The 20680-nt window shown below is 41.6% G+C and overlaps 2 protein-coding genes across 3 annotated transcripts in view; both read left to right on the top strand.

Annotated features, from left to right (window-relative positions):
* Positions 1-8170: 8170 nt before the first annotated feature.
* On the top strand, positions 8171-17384 carry bdkrb1 (bradykinin receptor B1). Its single transcript, XM_044143444.1, has 5 exons — positions 8171-8249; positions 9383-9446; positions 9539-9618; positions 9717-9831; positions 13151-17384. The coding sequence occupies exons 3-5, from the start codon at positions 9539-9541 to the stop codon at positions 14264-14266; spliced, it is 1311 nt and encodes a 436-aa protein (XP_043999379.1). The 5' UTR covers positions 8171-8249; positions 9383-9446; the 3' UTR covers positions 14267-17384.
* Positions 17385-18401: 1017 nt separating this feature from the next.
* The window catches only part of LOC122846457 (B2 bradykinin receptor-like), a 4934-nt gene continuing 2655 nt past the window's right edge, over positions 18402-20680 (top strand). Inside the window, exons 1-2 of one of the 2 annotated variants that reach the window (XR_006373242.1) lie at positions 18402-18509; positions 19296-20358. Coding sequence is in view for 1 of the 2 variants with exons in the window: in XM_044143443.1 (XP_043999378.1) it covers positions 18490-18509; positions 19296-20304 (1029 nt within the window). In the remaining variant the exon portion in view is untranslated. Of the gene's footprint in view, positions 18510-19295; positions 20636-20680 lie in introns of those variants that run through there. The other variant, XM_044143443.1, reaches the window with a different exon arrangement.

Below are 20680 nucleotides of genomic sequence, written 5' to 3'. Positions count from 1 at the left end.
CCAGGTATGACGTACGCTCCAGTTAGAACACGTTAAAGTTAACGACTGCTGGAGTCGGTTTTGTCAGAGCTGTGAACAATTTGACGAAACAGGAATGAGGCTCAATGGAAAAGTAAAACACGTCTGCTCTGGGGAGAATAGAGACTAAAACAGTTAGCGCACGCTGCGTGTTTTAGACCCATTAATTCTTGTGATTTCAAGTGTTGATTCAAACATTATTTGATCCTGATTCATCACCGGGTGACTCAAATGTCTGCAGAGGAGACAAAAAGCAGCTTCACTCCAGAAAACCTTCCAACATTTCACAAGCTGAGCTCTGAGACTCTGTGACACATCTGGAGTTGATTCAGTAAGAATATGTAGAAAAAATGTTGTCCAGCTTTTATAAACATGTCATGACTGAGTATCGGGGATGGCAGAGTAAATTAAACATCTGGAAACTCCAGGATAAATAAAATGTATCCAACGGCTGAAACCCAAATGCAGATTTAGCTGAAACACATAAATGTTTGATAAATTCTTGAAAAGTCCTCAGAATGTTGCACCTGAAGGGCCAAAGTGAACGACTCGAAAATGAAGCAAACTCATCAGGAAAGGAAGAAATGAGCTTCTTTATGTTCGTTTTCAGAAGATGAGGCTACATACAGTCAACCCAGACTGTTTCCCAGAATCCTCTACCACTGCGATGGGTCTTAATGCAGACTGGGTGTGTCTGTGTTTCAATAAAGCCTGTTGATGCATATTTCACACAGACCTGGAAGGAGTTTGCTCCCATCCAGCAGCAGCAGAACAGTCACAACAAGCTGAGCCAATCCTCATATTTGATATCTGTGATGTATTCAGATGTTTAACTCATCTTCTCCTCAACAGTAAAACAAATAAATCCAGATGTTACATTCTGACGTCATTCACAATAATTAAAGTCCAGCTTCTAATGCAGTAAAACATGATGTGTGGGAATGATTTCAGACCATTTGGAAAGGCGGATTTGGATCATGTCATCATCAAACGTCTTCGCTGATCATTTTCAGTCAACAAGTCATAAAGATAATAACACTGATAATCTTTACAGGAAGGGCTGGAGAAGTATTGTATTTTAATCTGTTCTGAAACCCATTCTGTTCTGGTTTGGAGCTTCCTGACGGTCATCATGATCTTCATCCTTCATCGCTGCTTGCATCAGATTAATAATCCCAGTAGCATCCATAACGGAGCGAGAGTCTTTCCAGACAAACTCTGACTCAGACATGGAAAGATGAACATAGAAAACTAAAATCATTCAGAATCTCTCAAAAATTACTCATCCACATGGATATTTTCCAACGTCTCCTAGTATTCTTCTGCCTCTTGTGATGTAATCAACACCTGCACACAAGAACCTGAATTTGAGTCCACTTGTTCAAATTGCTTGAAAAAGGTCTCAGTTTGTGGTGGAAATCTGAACATCAGCAGCTGGTCAGATGGTTTCAGAAGAGATCTGATCAGACGCTCAAAGACTGCTGCTGTGTTCAAGTTGTGCTAAAAACAGTTTGTCTGTCAGCAAAGCTATTCAAGCCTAAAATAGCATCTCAATGCTAATGCTAATGTCAGTGACTACAGTCCACATTTCTGAAACTCTGGAAAGATAAACTTTACTCTAATCTGCTGATTGAAGAACCTGAAGATTAAAAATGATAATTAATTACACAGCTGATTTAAAATGTTTACTGAGTCCCACTGACAGTTTTTACCGTCAGTGAATATTTGTGAGAGATGAAGGAAACTCCAGAAATACAAATGTTCCTTTTGTAAACTATCAGGTACAAAAGGTTACTATTAGCCATAAGTGGAGTCACTGGATTTCTCAGCAGAAGAGATTGTAGCGATAAGATGCAGCGGAAAGAAAACTGAAGTCATCACTTCTGGTTTGGTTTAAACCCAGCCAGCTGGAAATGGACGATGTGGAACCACATCTGATGACCTTTCTGAACTCTAGAGGACCTGAAGCAAAATGCAGGAACACAGAATCAGTTTCCTTCCGACCTGCAGAAGCACAGAAGTGAAGAAGCTACAAAGAAAGTAGAATCCTGAGCAAATTGAAGTGGCGAGGCGTTAAACCAGCAGATCATCGTCTGGGTTTCTCTCTCTGGAAGCCAAAATGACATTTATCTCTGCCTGATTTCATTAAGTTCTCTGTTTTTAAGAACTCAGAAGAACTAAATAATTATGAAGCTTTCATTTACAAAACAATATATTTTACAGTAGTTTAAAGTTTTCATGGCTCTTTTAGAGACATTAGAAGAAAAGTGGTCTGGATGCATCTGGAGCAAAGGCAAACTGTTGGATTAAATCTTAGTTCCTGTCCTGAATGGGCAGGAAGAGAGGATATCACACACACACACGCACACACACACACACACCCACACACACACACACACACACACACTCCTAATGAGATTCAGAGAGAGCTGTTACCCTAACATGAATATTCTGGCTGTGTGGAGAAGCGCCCTGAGAGAACCACATGCACAGGGAGAACATGCTAACTGCATGCAGAAAGACCCCAAACTGGGATTCAAACCCACAACCTTCTTGCTGCAAGGCAGCAGACCTCGAGAAAAAACAGATAATAACTAAAACAGGAAGAAGGAAAAGTGCACGAGCTGCTGAAATGAATAAAGAAGGAGTTCAGGTTTTCAGCTGCAGAAAGAACAAATAGAAACTCATCCAGTTTAACCTCCAGACCTCAGGAACAGACTCAATATTTAAAGATAATTTAAAAAAAATCTATGATCTACAGACTGATTTTTGTATCTGAAAAATAAGAAGAGTACATGCTACATGCTACTGCCACCTGCTGTTCAGCCTGAACACAAACCTCACAAAGCCTCATGGGTAATGTAACTAGAGACATTAATATCTTTGCATCCAAGATGGTTTTCTGTTGTGAAAACATAAATAATATGAGTTTAGTTCTCTAATTCTGTCCAGCTTTAGATCAACTTTCTATAAAACCGATTAAACCTGGAAGATATTTTCTTCTTTCTGTTTATTATATAATATTTTATGTTTATCGAAGAATAGAAATAATATTTAGTCAGTTTCTTGTTAACATTATAGTAACATTGTTTCTGTATGTAGTTTCTATATGGCTCAATTTGTCTTTTTTATCTGTTGCTATGGTTACCCTCGTTAGCAGCAGCTGTGTTTTATGTGTTTTGAAAGATAAACCACCATTATCCCCTCAGCGTTTATCTCTTCACACTGTGACGCATTAAAGCAACAGAGGCATTTAACCTTCAGCTGCTTTAAAAGCTTCACTGTGAATGTGAAACCAGAGGAAGACGGCTGGCGACAGGCGGTGACCCGGCGACCCGGCGACCTGGTGACCCGGCGAACAGGTGACTCGGTGGGGTTACATCGTATCAGGTGTCAAGAAAATCCGAGATCATCCCACTTCCCCATGCTGGAGATTTTAGTTTAACAGTAAAAATAAATAAAGTTATCTTTCAAATTAATTACTCAAGTAAAATCTAGACCCAACATTAGACTTAAATGTCAATAAAATCAATTTGGTTGTGTGTGTTGTTTCTGTCTCCTGCAAACTTTGCTTTAATTCTACTTTTTTCTATTTAATCATAAGAAATCATAGTCAAGACAGAGAGAGTCATGAAACAGGAAAAGCAGTTTCCTGGAAAAAGAGGAAGTAAGTTTCCAGCCTGCAGATTTATAAAAATAGTTCAGACTATTACTTAGCATGAAAGTTTTAAAAAAAGAAATCTAAAGATTGTGAGTAATTGGATAAGATTCAAAGTAAAATACTTATATTAATATTGGTTTACTTGTAATAATACTTACACTTACACTTACATTAGTGGGAACTCTTACAAGTAAAACAAGTAACTGTAACTTTGATATCAAATAATAAGAATCATGGATTATTCTTGGTTTCTTTACAGAAAACATTTGTAATAACTCACATTAAGATTATAATAAGAGTAACTGATAAATTATGGTTATCATAACATTATAAAAGAATGATAAATCAGAGAAGTAAAAGAAGTTATAAATGTGGTTTTTACTCTGAACTTGAAATGTTATAAATGTGATTTTTACTCTGAACTTGAAATGGTGTCAAAGGTGTAACTGCAATTAAAGATCACTGATGTGTTGGAGGTAGATTGTAGGTGAAAGGTTAAGGGAGAAAGAGGAACTAACAGGAGAGCAGAGATGGTCAACACCTTATTTGGAAACAGGAGAGCAGAGATGGTCAATGCCTTATTTGGAAACAGGTTGTTAAGCAACCTGAGACATTAGCACAGACATCAGGACACAATGTCTCTAAGACAGTGATGGAGATGAGATCATCTGTCCAAGCAGGTAGCCAATGAAATAAGCACAGCAACAGTGCTAGCCAATGCAAATGAACCAAAAGGGTGGATGAACCCTATAAAAGGTGGGTGCAAAAGAGGAAACTTTGGTTGGATCCTCCAGGCAGCTTCGAGTCAAGATCGAGATGGACAAAGAACTCTGCAGCTGAAGAAGAGCCGGGGCCACAGAGCCGAAGACTGTCCTGATCATGGGGACCAACCCGTCTGCCCCGCAACATGTGGCTTCAAATTGCACTTCTCTCATCAGCTGGGTTCAGACCCCAAAGACGAAGATGAAGACCAAGGTAAAGGCAAAGACAAAGACAAAGACAAAGAACAAAGACAAAGAAGAAGAACTGATGCCTTCCTTTCTGCCAGCACCCAAGTCCTGTGTGACCTCACCACCCATGAGGAGAAGAAAGCTCATCAGACCTACAGAGATCCCTGCCTTCATCAACCAACATCCTCCTCCTGCTGCAACACCTCCTTCATCATCAGGCCAGGTCTGGGGTTCAAAAGCCAAACTCCGTCCGTCTCTCTCAAAGGTTCCCTTTTAGTTCTCAGTGTCAGCATTAGGGAAAGATAGACTAGATGATTGATTTTTCTTATTTGATTATTTCTGCTACTGAATTAAGCTGTACTGACCCTTGCAAAATTGCCTTACTAATAAAATATTTAGCATAAAGAAAATCTAAAAGATGTTGTGGACATTCAATTAATGAGTCACCTTAAAGTTCTTTGATGGTTGTAAAATAGCTATGATGTTCGATTCTGGAGAGGAAGAGGTGGAAAATGTTTATTGGTTCCTGATAGCCCAAATTTAAAACATCATCCTTGGGACTCGCCCGAGTCACTAAAACCTACCTGGTTCAGTAACAAGAGCAAATTGTAATAAAAGAGAACGACGTTAACAGGTGTGCTCTGTGAAACTAGTTGGCTGCAGGCTGCTCAGTCTGGCTAATTCACAGGGGAAGAAGGTGGGACACCTGGATGGAGGTCGTCAGAAACCAGGCGAATCGCCGATGCCAGCTTAAACAGAGTTTACTTCAGTTCTGGACAGGGTAAATCTCAGCAGATTTAGGAAACTCGATTAACCCGTTAGATGGAGAGCTGGTACCACATCTCCCCTCTCAGAAGAGGAAGTAGAGAGTGAGGAAGTAGAGAGAGAAGGAAGGAAGGGGGGGGGGGGATGTGGCGCAATAACACAGGTCAGATTGTAACATGATGATGATGAACTGAGGAATTAAAGATAAATCAATCCTGCAGACGACCTGAGCCTGGAGGAGGTTCAGCCTCCAGCAGGACGACCAGCCTGAAAACACAGCCAGAGATATTATGGGATGGTTTAGACCAGTGGTGGGCAACTCCAGGTCTCCTGGTTCTCCACTTCAACACACCTGAGTCACATAACGAGGTGTGAGTCGCATAACGAGGTTGTCAGCAGGACTCTGGAGACCCTGACTGCACTGACAGGTGGTTCAGCTGTTTGATTCAAATGTGTTGGACCGGGGAGACATCTTGGAGCTGCAGGACGCCGGCCCTTCAGGACCAGGATTGCCCACCCCTGTGTTAGACCAAAGATGATTCACGGCCTAGTTAAAGTCTAGGTCTATATCCAACTGAGAGTCTGTGGAAAGACCTTAAAATGCGTGTACACAGACGACCGTTATGGGATCTGATTGAGTGCGAGCTGCTAAAGAAAACACACACCACACTTTTCAGATTTTTAGTCATGAAATGAATTTTCCTTCTCAGCTTCTCACAGCTTCCAGTCTGAGATCAAATCCTGATGAAACAGCCTGAACTTTCTTTGGAACATAACTAAAATGTTTTAGTCAGCTCCTCCAGCTAACAGCTTTTAGAAACGTCCTTTAGACTTCTGATCAATTCCTGCGTGTGGATCAATAATTGGAGCTGAATTCATTCCTGCAGCTGCTGGACAAACTCTGTTCTCAAAGTTTAGATCTTTCCCAGCTTCAGTTTTACTTTTTAATTCTCTGTTTCTGAACGTTAATGAATTCAGATCGTTTTGACTCAGAACAACTTTCTGCTTCCTCCGTCTCATTCAGTCATTCAGTCAGATGTGAAGGGGTGAACGCCCGGCTTGCTTGTTGTTCTGGCTGGCTGGAGTTTCAACCACACATGAATCAGATGTTGAATAATGGCAGCCGCTCAGCTGCGGCTCTATAAAACGACTTATTCTTTCTGTGTGATTGTGGGAATCAGCAGAAGTTTGACCCTTTAACGGCAAATTAAACAGAACTACTCACCTCTGTTTATCGTTTATAACTAATAAAATGCCACAAAGATTTTATAATATGTACAAAAGCAGAAGGTTTTTCTACATTTTGTGATGATGAAAACAGAAAGGTGTGGTCAGATTTCTGCCTGCAGCTTTGGGTTTATTACCTCTACTATGATCATTTGAATCAATTAAAAACAGGAAAGCGGTTCTGTGGCGTTCTTTCTGAAAACACAGCTTGTTAGTGAAGTCAAGACAGAACACGTCTGAAGGTGATGACAGACGCAAACGGTTTTGTCACGATACACACGCAGAGCAGAAACAAAGGTTCATGTTTTCATCTGAAACCTGACAAGAGAAATGACATCTCTGAAAATGTCAGGGATATTTTTACTTGTGCCAATTTGCATGACTGAATAATGGCAGAGTGATGAGTTTGGGAGCTCTACCTCTTCATTTGCTGCTGCTTTGGGAGAATCCGACGTGTTTTCCTGCAGCTCTGCTTTGGTAACTTGGCTGACCTCGTGTGTTGAAACCGGCTGCTGCAAGCTGTGAGGAAAACAGGAGAACTGCCTCCAGATAAAAGTAACTCCAGCAAAATCCAAACAACATGAAAATGTTCATGTTTATGCTGGTGTTATTAATGTTTATAAGATTATTCGCTTATAACAGAAGCGAATATATTATAAATATAAAGAAGGTAAAAGCCGGAGCCTTTAATTTGGGGTAATCAGAAGGTGAAAAGTGTTGATGAGATTATTGTTTAATAAACACTAAAGTCTGGTCCAAAAGGACAAAACATATTTCTGATGATTCTTCTTTGTCCTTTCATTTGAATTAAAACATACATCTCACATTTACACTTTCAACCCCCCTACTGCACTGCCAGGCTGAAAACGCCGCCTGAGTTTAAATGAGTTTCAGTTTAATAGGAATGTCTTATTGGACGGAGGACTGACCTGCAGCTGGCAGGTCATCAGGTCCTTGGCATCATGCAGAAAGTATTAAAATGGGGTTGATAACTGTTCAATGGATTATTAAAAACTGGGAAACGGGGAACCATCAGGTATTAGGTGGAAAAGTGGTCATAAAAAACTGATTGTGATCATTTAAACATCAGATTGGATCAAAACAGCAACAGAACTCAGGAAGTTTCAAAAGTGAAAGTAGGAGCATTTCTACAGGAGTGAAGAAAACTCAAAGTATCCTGACTGAACAGATGTGAAACTGTGAAACTCCAATCAAAGGCAACACACCAGATTCCTCCTGAACAAAGACGACCCTGTCTTCTTCTTCTTCTTCTTCTTCCTCTTCTTGTTGTTGTTGGCTGGATCTGATGTTTCCACAGTGACTCACTCCTCCGCTGAAACAGGCTAAACGTTTGCTAACAAAGGATTCCTGCACTGTGATGAACCTAAAACAGCCTTCAGCCATAGTGACTGCTATGTTTTAAAGAAGCAGGAAAACAGCAGCTCTTCAGTATGGGAGTGGCATCATCATGCTGTGGGGATTTTACTGCAGGAGGGAGTGATGCACTCTGGCAGCATCACAAGAAAACATTATGTGGAAAAAGAAGCAACATCAACCAGGAAGTTGAAGTTTTGACAGAAACAAATTTTCCATGTGGACAACAAACTTCAGTGTACTCAAGGTCAAAGGTCAGGTCACCTGGTTCTGAACATGACTACATACTGTAATGGTTTCCGGCTCAGAAATGGAAGTAGCAGGTATCCAGGTATGAAATGGTGAAGTGGTGAACTCTTCTGGAGTTTATCATCTGTAGGAAAATTAAAGTCAAATTCCATGGAATTAGATTCAGATGAAATGAAGTTACAGTAAATTATTCAGACGTTGACAGGACATTAAATAAAAACCTGGTGGATGACTCACACAGGGAAACTGGTTGCTTCCTCCTAACAGGAAACCTGTAAATATTAATCGGTTCTCTTCAACAGGCCAGGGGGAAACGTGAGACGTAATTTTCTCCTGTCAAGTTTCCACCAGGAAAACTTCGCAGTGTTTGCTCTGCTTCTGAAAAACCAGTAACGCCTGTTACTGAGGCAATGAAACCACTTTGTAACTGTCTTTATGTGTTTCTGGAGGCTCAGATCTGAGTTGGAAACTAGAGATCAGGCTGACCTCTGACCTCTGACCTGACCCTTGGGTTCCAGAGTGGACCTTCTCCCAGCTGCAGAACGTTTCCAGAACCAGAGGACTAAAGTCTCAGATCAGAGAAACTCATCCAGGCTTTAGTTTCTCTTTAGTGGCTTTGGTTCCTGCAGCGTCTTCACAGGTCTGATTGACAACCCAACGGTCCAGAACGCTGCTGCTGGAGTTCTGACTAGAACCAGGAGGAATGAGACACCACCTGGTTCTACACCACCCAGTTCTACAGTCCTTCACTGAGAGAAGAGACTTTAAACTACTTACGGTAGTTTATAAATCACTGAACAGATTAAAGATCTGCTGCTGCTGGATCAACCTTCAGATCTCTCAGGTCTCCTGGTTCTGGTTCTGAATGCAGAACAAACTTCCAGAAAACTGTAAAACAGCTGAAACACTGAGTTCCTTTAAATCCAGACTAAAAACCCAGCTGGCTATAGCTGCTTTAGATTATTAACAACAGGAATGTTGATTGATTTATTTGGTTGATGGATTGTGATTATGACGTTTGACGAAATGAAATATTTTCAGCTTGTTTCATTGGTTTCATTGTTTTTTTTTTAAATGTTTTTACATGTAAAACGTTTTGAAGTGCTTTGTTATTGAAATGTGTTGTTCTAATAAACAGAAATGAAAACACAGAAGAAGAATCTCACCAAACCCAAAGCTGAGGTGGAACAGCCGTGTTTCAGGTTGGGCCAGCAGTTTGGAAAACTGATTCTAGTTTATGTTCAGATTATCTTTGGTCACTAAAACATATTTAATGGTTGCAAAACTTTGACAGATGCAGGAGGAAACACTTCTGTTTCTGAACGTGTCCAGCACATTTTGCACTCTGCAGCTTATACTAACTTCCTACATGAGGTCAGCAGGAACTTTGACTGTTTCCCAAACAAGGTGAAGAATTAATGTCCTTGGCTAAGGGTGTGGAAGAACTCAGCTGTATACAAAACTCCTTGCAGCAGATCTGCCTCTCCACTGCTGCGTACTGGAGCTGCAGCTCGGTGTACAGAGCTCAGACCTGCTGCAGATGGCCGCCACCTTGACCAAATGAGGAGCGTTCTCATCCAGCTGAAGGTAAGAACGACTCGGGTTGGTTTTGTTTTGTTTGGCTGAAACAGAAACAGGCGGTACAGAAAATCCATTAAAATCTTTAAGTCCAGGCAGAAGTGAAGTATTTTTTTATTTAGGAAAAAATCCAACATAATTTAAATATTCTGATGGTTGATGAAACATTGTGAATCAATTAAATCACAACGTTTTCCCTCAGAGGTCATGATGACAGAACTGAGGTCCGTTTGTTTAATTCACTGGCGGCCAGGCTGAACCAGAATCAATGTTTCTCTTCACCACAAACGGTGAGGAGAAAGGAAAACGTGTTAGAGAGCGGCAGCGAAGAGTGGCATCTGAAAGCTGATCGATTGGGATTGGATGATTTACCGTCACAATCATGGAGATTTGAAATCTACTGAAACTTTACATGAACAGATTCAGCTGTTCAACAAGCCCTGCAGGTTGGTTCATCTGAAGGAAGGAAGATGGAAAAATCATCTCAGAGCATTAAAAAAGTCATTTAAATCCTAAAAATATTCCAAATGATTGTAGTTATTGATCAGAGCGTTAAGTTCAGTTTATTGCTTAAATAGCAGAGCAACAGCAGACGGTCGCCTGCGATGAGTCGGCTTTACAGCCAGATTCTATCAGGTGTGCAGTGAGTTTCCCAGTCAAACTAACAGCATGACTGGCAATATTTTTGCTTTTTTCCTCCATTGTTTGATCCACAAAAAGGTCAATAAATATCAGTAAATTTAAAAATATGATTAAATGTGGTCGGGCTGCACAGTGGAGCTGTTGCCTTGCAGCAAGAAGGTCCTGGGTTCGATTCCCGGCCCGGGGTCTTTCTGCATGGAGTTTGCATGTTCTCCCTGTGCATGGTGGGTTCTCTCCGGGTTCTCCGGCTTCCTCCCACAGTCCAACAACATGACTGTCAGGTTAACTGGTCTCTCTAAATTCTCCCTAGGTGTGAGTGTGTGAGTTTGTGTGTGAATGGTTGTGTGTCCTGTCCAGGGTGACCCCGCCTCTCACCCAGAACGTAGCTGGAGAGGAACCAGCAACCCTCCCGACCCCATTAGGGTGAACAGAGAAAGGATGGATGGATAAAATGTGGTCACTGTGTGCAGTTTAGTGATATCTCACTGTTAAAGTAACCAAAATATTGGGAATGTTTTAAAGTTTTTGTGTTTATGATGGTATGAATGCTGCAAACTTAGATTACCTAAAAACAGGTAATTAGTTTCTTTTTTTATTGGGGCCTGCCCATAGCAATGCATAAGGAGAGCAGTGACTGACTTGCGAAGCAAGTCAGTCACTGCCTCCATGCATTGCATGGCAGGCACCTATTGTTCTACACCCAATAGAATGTTTCTTTATTCTTAACTTATTCATCCGCCTACCGGAATGCGGCTCGTACCGCTGCGAGCCCACCCACAAAAGTGGTATCAAAACGTGCGGCTCGATCCCGGGAGGTGTGCTATTATTTTTGGTGGGATTTGGAGTTACCATGGCGACGTAAAAAGCAAAAAACGACCCCAAAATCACTAACGAGCTCACCAGGTGCAAGTCTCGTCGTCAAGGGGACGAGGCAACCAGTAAATCCTGAAAATACCCTATTTTTGAGGATTTTCTGTGTCCATAACATGTAGAAACGCCATTCAAACTTCATTTTGTAGATACGTCCGTGATCTCTTTTAAAGTGAAGACAGCACGTCAATATGTATTATGGTTTGTCCACAACTTCTTTCTAAGCGACCCAAAGTTTTTGATTTTTGGAAAAATCAGAGTGTGAAGGCCGCTCCGCTAGAGTGAGAGTCAGAGTGAAATTTTGACCCCAAATCATTTTTTAACTCGCCCTCACGCTCACAAATATTGCATGATTGGTATCAAACTTGGTCATGACATTGATACGCGTGCCTGCTCCGGTCAAATGTTTTAAAAAATTATCTAGCGCTTACAGTTTTCTCTCCAGGTGCTTCAGAGCAAAGTCATGCGCCAGGGTAGCAGACAGATCTCACTGATTCACTTCCATGTATTTCTGAAAAATTTCAGACCTTGGCACACACTTTTTTTATCTCATCGCTGTTAATACTGTGAGTGAGGTAGAGATATGAATGGCGGGACTATGTGAGACGACAAATAGCCCTCTCATATGCTTCAAACGGTTTTCGAATATGTATTACGGTTCCCGAACAGGAAACAGTTGTTTGCAATGCTTTTTTTAGTCAAACTGGCTGGCTCAAACAGAGAATTGTCTCCCCCTGGATGTCTCACTCACAGCTGGCAGAGAGGATTATTTACCATGGCAACGGAACCCAGAGCAGGGAGAGCTGCTGAGGACTACAAATACGCATCACTGTAGTTCTAACTAGTAGTTCAGTTAAAACAGAGGAGGACTGAGCTGGCCTTTAGAACTACTTGCTGCTATGGGCTGTATATAACTAATTTAACCCTGTCACTGTTACACATGGGATGAGTTTGGCCCTTTGAAATGAAGCTTACTGAAAATTTCAAAATAAAAGCCCTTGAAAATTTTTACATCAGGTCATTGCTTTTTTGAGCGTTATATGACTGATTTAATCCAATGACTGTTACACATGGGATGACTTTGACCCTTTCAAATGAAGCTTAAAAATTTCAAAATAAAAGCCTTGGGAATTTTTACATCATGTAATTGCTCATTTTTGCTTGACGTGATTGGTTTATCCAAAGCACTCTTACACATTGGATTAGTGTGGGCATTTAATATGAAGCTTACTGCAAATTTCAAAATAAAAGCCTCAATATGCCCTTAAGCATATCACGGCGGTGCAATGATATCATTCTGCATTATCTGTTTATCCGAGCTTAGGGAACTGCGTTGCACAGCAAGGCAGTTCATTAGCATTAGCCTTTTAGCTTAAATAAGCTATTTTCTATTTTTCAGACTTATTAGCCATGTTTAGTATACTTAATGGAGTAAGTAAATGACAGTAAACATTCTAATGATACCCCACATGCTACTGAAAGTATTCATGCTTACATTAGCATATTTGCTCATTTTAGCTAATACACTTGCTTTATCATACTGAATATTGCATGTCCAGCTTCCTTAACATTCTTGTGATTCTCCACATGCTATTGATTACATTGCAGCTTTCTTTAGCATTGATGCTAGATTCTTAGCATCAGAATGCTGGATCCAATCCGACGGGCACACTTTGGCAGGCCCCAGTTAAATTTCTTCAGGAATTTTCTAGTTATTATTATAATCTTTATCAGCATCACAATATTATCACAAAATCTAACAATAAAATTCTACATCCATCAGCACCAGTACATCATTTTCCTGGTTTGTTTCCAGCTCATGGAGTCTCCTCCGCCTGTATCTACGGCCTCCTGGTCTGAGAACAGCAGCTCGATTCTCCCGTTCGGCCCGTCGGACGCTCCAGACTCCACAGAGTGGCAGACGATCTACACCGTCGTCCCTCCCTACATCTTCATCCTGTCGCTGCTGGGGCTTCTCCTCAACGGCTTCGTCCTGGCCGTGTTTGCAGCCCAAAAGGACCGCCTGACCGTGGCGGAGATCTACCTGAGCAACCTGGCGCTGGCCGACTTCCTGCTGCTGTGTGGCCTCCCGTTCTGGGCCATGTACATCCTGAACCACTTCAACTGGTCGTACGGAGATTTTCTGTGCAAACTGGTCAACTCCAATGTTGTCATCAATTTCTACACCAGCATCTACACCCTGGTCATGATTAGCATCGACCGCTACCTGGCGCTGGTGAAAACCATGATGGCGCGGTGGCAGAGACGGACGCGGTATGCTAAGATAACCTGCTTCGCTCTGTGGATGTTTGGGCTGCTTCTCGGTGTGCCAACCATAGTTCACAGAAAGGTCAAGTTTCTTGAGCAGTACAATACCACTTCCTGCATTCTAGATTACACCCATGGAAGTTCTTGGAAGCTTGCCCATCAGATCATGATGAATGTCTTAGGCTTCGCGCTTCCTCTCCTTGTTATTGTTTTGAGCAGCCTGAATATAATCAAGGCTTTGGCTCGGAGGACGGAAAATCTGGCATTTCACGACTTTAACGATACGAAGGCTACGGTGCTGGTCTACGCCGTCACGCTGCTATTTTTACTGTGCTGGGGCCCCTTCCAGGTCCTCACCTTCCTTGACACGCTGTGTGATGTGGAAGTGCTGGACAGGAAGCTGTGGTCTCACACTCTCAGCCTGGGCGATCAGGTTTCCGTGTACCTGGCCTTTCTCAACAGCCTGCTGAACCCGCTGCTCTACGCCTTCTCTGGTCAGTACTTCAGAAGGAAGGTTAATGCCGTCTGCAGGAGGGCCAGACACCAGCGCAGAGGGTCAGACATGACCACTTATCAGCGATCACTGGTGTCTACGTTTGTCAACAGAACAGAGCAAATACAGCCGGTGGTCATCTTTAATGCTAAAGATCAAATAGGACTCTAATGATTCCCTCCTCTGCTCTTCCTGCGCTTCATATGATGGCACAGCATTTAATTATGCTCCAACCTGAGTAGGCGGCATTGGTAGAGGATGTTATTCTACTCCTGTCCACTTTCATGGTGACAGACTCAATGACATCTTTGTCCTGAACTGTGAGCCTTTTGTATCTGCTTTGTTCCTCTAGAGTCTTTTTTACAGGTGAACATCAGAAATAAAAATGAGCATTCCTTCACCAAGTCCACGTTTTTGGGTACTTGATGAATTTCTCAATCTATATTTAAAAAACAAGATAAAGACATGTTACCACATTTAAAACGAACTGCCAATTTTTGACAGATAATCTGAGTTCATTTACAGGTCTGCATGTCAGATCTGTGTTTTTCTATGTGTTTATTTTGAGTTTTCTGTGCCGTCCTGTTTTCCCCTTAATTATTTCCAGATGTGTCTCGTTCCCTGATTACCTCCTGTGTATTTAATGTCACCTGTGTCTCTGTGTGTTTTTCCGGCCTCTGTCTAATGTGTCTCAGTCCTCCGAGTTTCTTAGTGCTACCTCCTCTTTTCCTCCCCCTAGTGGCCCTTCGTTGCCCTTTAGCGTCCCCTCGTCGTCCCCTAGTGCTCCTCCCGAGTCCCAGCCTCCTAGTGCTCCTCCCAAGTCTCCCAGAGACTCCTTGCTCTCGCCTCCTGCGGCCCGGCTCCCGCGCCAACGTCACCCGCCTCCAAGCACCCGGCCCCTCCTGTATCGCTGCAACCTGGTTCTATTGTGTCTGCCTCACCACCTCACATCGCTATTCATGACATTGCATTTTAATTGAAAACCTTATTGACAAAATAAGCAACATTTTCGATTGAAAAACCCATTTTTGCTGTTAAGTTACTGAATAAATAGACATATTTTAGCACAACTTGAACACAAAACTGTTTTCCAGCGTCCAATCAGATCGGCTTAGAAGCAGAAATCAACCCTCAGTTGTCTGTCACTATTGTTAGCGGATGTTGATTGTGCGTCAGATTTAAGAAGGTTAAAGGTCACAGAGGGGCCAAGTGTTCTTTATCCAGTCCTTGGTTGTCAGAGTCTTACAACTTTTAGAAGTTTATCTGTCAACACTCTTTAGCTACATTTACATCCTCAGGTTATACAGAATCATGACAATGATTTGATTCAGCCGTATTGATTTAGGACACATTGGAAGGTTTTAGGAGCTGGTCCTTGAGGACAGGAGTTGGACAGAGAGACGAAGCAGCTGCCTGGCCCAGAAAGGAGGAACAGTTTCAGGTTACAGTTTCCGTCTGTGTCTGAAGCTCTGAGGAATTTAAACTGTAGCAGCTTCATGAACATCCAAAGATCCCAGGCTGGGATTTGAAACCAGGACCTTCCTGCTGCAAGGCAGCACTGATACTATTCAGCGCTAATATATAATTCCACCCTGTTGTTGTAAGTCTACTCTATTACTTTCTATGTTTTGTGCTTCCTTCCTCAGAGCTCAGCTTACTTTTCAAGCTCTCTTGTCATTAAACCGTCAGCCTGAGAGGAAAAAGTGTGATTGACATTACGAGCTGACTCCGCCTACTTTAAACTTTCCCAAATGGAAAATGATTAATACAATCATCACAGTGTTGTCAGGAAACGGCTCTTTATTAAATATGTTCAGCAGAATGGCTTTAAACACCGATCCAGGCAGAACAGCTTTCATTTTCCACTAGTGCTGAAGTGCTACCAAGCTAATTTCTTACAGAATATTTAACAGAAACTGTCAGCAGCCATTCTGACACTCTGATGAACACACTTCTTTGTGGGGGAAAGTACTGGAGCCGCTTGGTAACGGGTCCAGTTACGGGTCCAGTTGTGGGTTGTTGAGGTTAGCATGACTGAGGTTCTGTTCAGGAATGTAGGTAAAGTCTTTTTGTTTCCATGGTAACGCTGTAGGTCTGACTCAGGATCAGCTCTGATATCAGACAACGCTGCACCATAAATAAGTTAACATCTGTTTTGTTTTTAGAGTTTTAGCATAAAAAAACAAACTGAGCAGATTTTTTTTAAAGAACTTTGACAAGAACCAGCAGGACCCTGAATCTGAAGCATCAGCACTGGATCACATGCTGTATGCTTCATGTAGATCTGCGTTTAGCCAAGTGTTGGATCACCATTTGTTTTTTAGCTGAGCAGAAACTCTGCATTCTACATTTACAACTCCCGAAACCAATGCATTTCAGATTTTAATGCTTTTTAAAACATATTTTTTCCTGTAATCTCATCATGCCATTTGGCTGTGAAGGTACAGCAGGCATCTTTTATTGCTGAGGACTAAATTGGAAACAGAACAGTTCTGTTGAGCCCAGAGGTAATCAGATATTCTCTGCTGCTCGTTTATCTGTTTTTTCCGTCTATGACAGATTCAGAAGAAACATCAGGTCAGTTCTGATGAAAATTACAAAGAGATTGTTTACAGAGAAAGACCAAGAAGGAAGTCAGTGCGATGTGACCCGTTGAGCCTGTGTTTAGCTGATAACCGTCTGGGAGAGATCTGACCGCAGCCAGCAAGCTGATGCACCATTAGACAATCATAATTACATTATGTTGGATTCATGAGGCATCCTCAGACAATCAGAGCCACAAAGAGAACGAGTCATGTGCTGAGTTATTCCTCTGAGTTAAATCTGGACTGGCAGGAAGCCGGAGTACCTGCAGAGAACCCAGCATGCACAGGGAGAACACGCTGCCTCCATGCAGAACGACTCCCAGCAGGGATTTGAACCAGCGACCTTCTTGCCGAAAGGCAGCAGTGCTACCAACTGTTGCACTGTGCAGCTGCAGTTTGGATAATATTGTGATTCTGATGCGTACGCTGAAAAGACTCGGGTCAACGTGAGCTGAACCTCCATCAGCTCGAGGTCCATGGGAATCTCCATGGAAACAAACGACAGAACCAGAACCGGGTTGGGTTCAAACAGACTCAGCATGACTGCAGCGTGCTGACTTCTGCCAACGGAGCCACTGATTCACCTTCCTCAAATCAAAGGATGGATGTTCCAAATATTTTTGACTTTGGACGATACTTCATCACATTCACACACTATGTAAATATGCTGTAAAAAATTTAAATTGTTATTGCTATAAAGTCTTCCTGTTGTGTCTTTTTGTGTGTTGCTGTGCATAACTGAATACATGTGGATTATTTTTCTACTAAATGATTTAAATTTGAGTCAGTAACCACATCACTCGATGTGTTCAGTTTTAAAACGAGTCCATTTTGTAAATCTCGGATTTCTGAAGAATAAAAAACTGAATTTGGGGGAAAAATTAGATGCATTTCATCAAACTGTCATTGTTTGTTAGATTTAAAGTGTTTTTTAACTCAGTTTATAGTTTGAAGCTGTGTTTACAGAAACACAGCTGTGTTTAACTGAACAGTAATAAGGTTGTGTAATGTTTGTTTAGCAAAGCCAAGGTGCAGACAGATTCCTGAAAGTTGCATTAATAAAACATAAATTTATTAAAAATGGACAAGGAGGCAAAATTACAAAAACTTCAGGAATCCAGAAATGCTACTTTGGGCCACAATACACAATGCAACAAGAAAATCAATATATTTCAAAAGTCAAATCTGCTCTGTAAGGTCCAGGGTTTCAAGTGGTTCAAACACAGAACAGCTAATTAAGGCCAGAATCTGAGTAAATAATAAAAAATGATCAAAACCAGAAACACAAGAAACTAAAAGTCCAAACATCTATAGATCATCTCACTTAGACTCTAAAACTTTATTAAATGAGATTCTTTTCGGATGTCTGAGATCTGAACACAGTCTAAGGATCTATAATACTGATTGTTGTTCCCTCATAAATGCTTTAAGAAAGTTGCTAAATAATTGATCCAGAACCAAACGAGGTTGGGTCACTGGATAATTTATGGGTTAATGGCAAAACACAATCATTCCTAATGTGTAGAAATGAGAAAAGCCATCCTAGTCATCTCAGCATGTAGAAAGATTAAAGCAGGTTTGTGACTGACGGGGTTTAATCCGAGTCCAGAGGAGCTCAAACTGGGGAGGGACATCCTGAAGAGTGGGTGGGAACCAAGCAAGTCGTCTCATATTTAAAGACAGCTCACATCAGTTCAAACAGCTTACCTACTTCTGCACACTCCACACACACACACACACTCTCACACACAGAGGACAGACGCAGTGAAGAGTTGAGGGGACTTGCTGTTGGTTGCTTTCCTCTGGACAATGGCTCTTTTATCCACCAGGTATGAACAAGCTTTACTGAGTATTCCTAACTAAACATCTAAGATTCAGTAACTTCCACCTGCAACTTAGTATTTACCGTTCTGCAAAGTAATGAGCATTACGACTGCATGCAGGGAGCTGACTGTTGTGCGTTTAAAGCTGAAGAGCAGGTTTTTCTTTCTATCAATTTACAGACTGAGTTTGTCTCAACATGTTTTATTCAGTTTGAAAAAACATTTGAAGGTGAAAAATACAACTGGTAAGTTTGGAAATGTTCAAAGAGAACATGAGGGATGAGCTGAGCTGAAATTATAAAGTCCAAATAAAGCAATAAAAATAATTTACTGTAAGTTTTTGTTTATTGTGATTATGTGTCGTAACTGTTTTTGTTTTGTTTTTCTGTCTGTGTATGCTGCCAGGGTTGGTCAGGTCTATCTTGTAAAATAAATATTATAATTATAATTATTACTGAACAGTTCTATTAATAGCCTCTGCAGATACTTTTCAGGGCTCACTGAAACTGTTCAGGCCAGATGGCAATAATTTAAAATCAGTTTTTTAGTTTGTAACAGCGTCATATATGATGTTTAACTCACCTTGCCTGCTCTGATGATGCATTCACTCCAAACGCGTTTTGAGCGTTTGAGTCTATGCTGAGTGTTGGACGCTTTGGACGCGTCAAACGGTTCAAATGGCGCCACGACACGCCTCCACACAGACTTTAAATGAAAACCAGATGCGCTCAAAACCCGTTTCTTAACGTGCACCATTAATATTTACTTTTATTTTGCATCATTTCTCTGCAGCCTCCCTGCTAATCTGACCTCACTGGCTGAAGATGGAGACAAGACAAATTCTGATAATTGCTCACTTGAATCCAACTGGACCTTCACTTATGTCCCACCGTACATCCTGTCCATCTCTGTTCTGGGAATTGTTTTCAACATCTTTGTGCTGATGGTCTTCATCCTCCATAAGAAGCCCTGCACCGTGGCTGAGATCTACCTGAGCAACCTGGCTGCTGCCGACCTGTTCCTGGTCTCCTTCCTGCCCTTCTGGGCCGTCAACGCTTGGAATAAGTTTGACTGGATTTTTGGGCTTGCCATGTGCAAAATGGTCAACGTGAGCATCCTGATGAACGCCTACTGCAGCATCTACTTCATGGTTCTGATTAGCATCGATCGTTATTTGGCTCTGGTTCATCCACTGTCCCAAGAAAAAATGCGTCGTCCAAAATTTGCCAAAATCTGTTGTGTTGTGGTTTGGATTCTGGGATTAATTCTTAGTGTTCCCAAATTTATCAACAGGAAATTGGTACCTGACAGAAATAGGACCGCCTGTAGTGAAGCTGATCCAGAGATAAATGAGTCGATGATTTTGGTGTTAGGGTTTCTTATTCCCATTTCCATCATTTTCTTTTGCACTGTCAACATCCTCAGAGCTCTGAGGAACAGGTTTATGGAAGGAGTAAATGCAAAGAAAAATGATCACAAGGCCAACACTTTGGTCCTGGCCGTCCTGCTGGCGTTCCTGATCTGTTGGGTCCCGTTCCATCTGCGGAACATCCCAACCTGGCTCAACAAGGCCGGCATGCTGACAGACTGCAGCTCTATGAACATCCAGCACTTCTGTGGGCAGATCTTCACCTACTTGGCGTTCTTCAACAGCGTTCTCAATCCCATTCTCTACGTCATTGTCGGAAGAAACTTCCGGAAAAAAGTTAAGGAACTTTTTCTGCAGTGGAACCACAAACGGAGTCCAACCATGACTCTAAGAAGTTCAAGAACAAAACTATCAATATTACATCCCTCTTAGGTCTGACTTACTGTGCATTCAGCTCATTTCCTCCATGAGACGTTTTTAATTCAGGTATGTATTTAAGCTATTTTAATGTTTTACCATAAACATTTGGTGGGTCATTCAGAATTTTTGTTGGTTTCTTTATTGTGAATTAATGAGTAATTAAAGTATTGCAGCCAAACCTTTAGTCTGAAGTGTAATCTGAAAACTAAATATGATCAAATTAGATTTGTGAAAAGATTTACCATAAAACAGATGTAACACCTCACAGTGAATGAGTGAGTGAGTGAGTGAGTGAGCGAGTGAATGAGCGAGTGAATGAGTGAGTGAGTAAGTGAGCGAGTGAGTGAGCAAGTGAACGAGTGAGTGAGCGAATGAGCGAGTGAGTGAG

Source organism: Gambusia affinis, linkage group LG16 (genome assembly GCF_019740435.1).
Source record: "Gambusia affinis linkage group LG16, SWU_Gaff_1.0, whole genome shotgun sequence".
NCBI lineage: Eukaryota > Metazoa > Chordata > Actinopteri > Cyprinodontiformes > Poeciliidae > Gambusia > Gambusia affinis.
The sequence above is the reverse complement of the archived record's forward strand: the minus strand, read 5'-3'. Positions and strand labels throughout refer to the sequence as shown.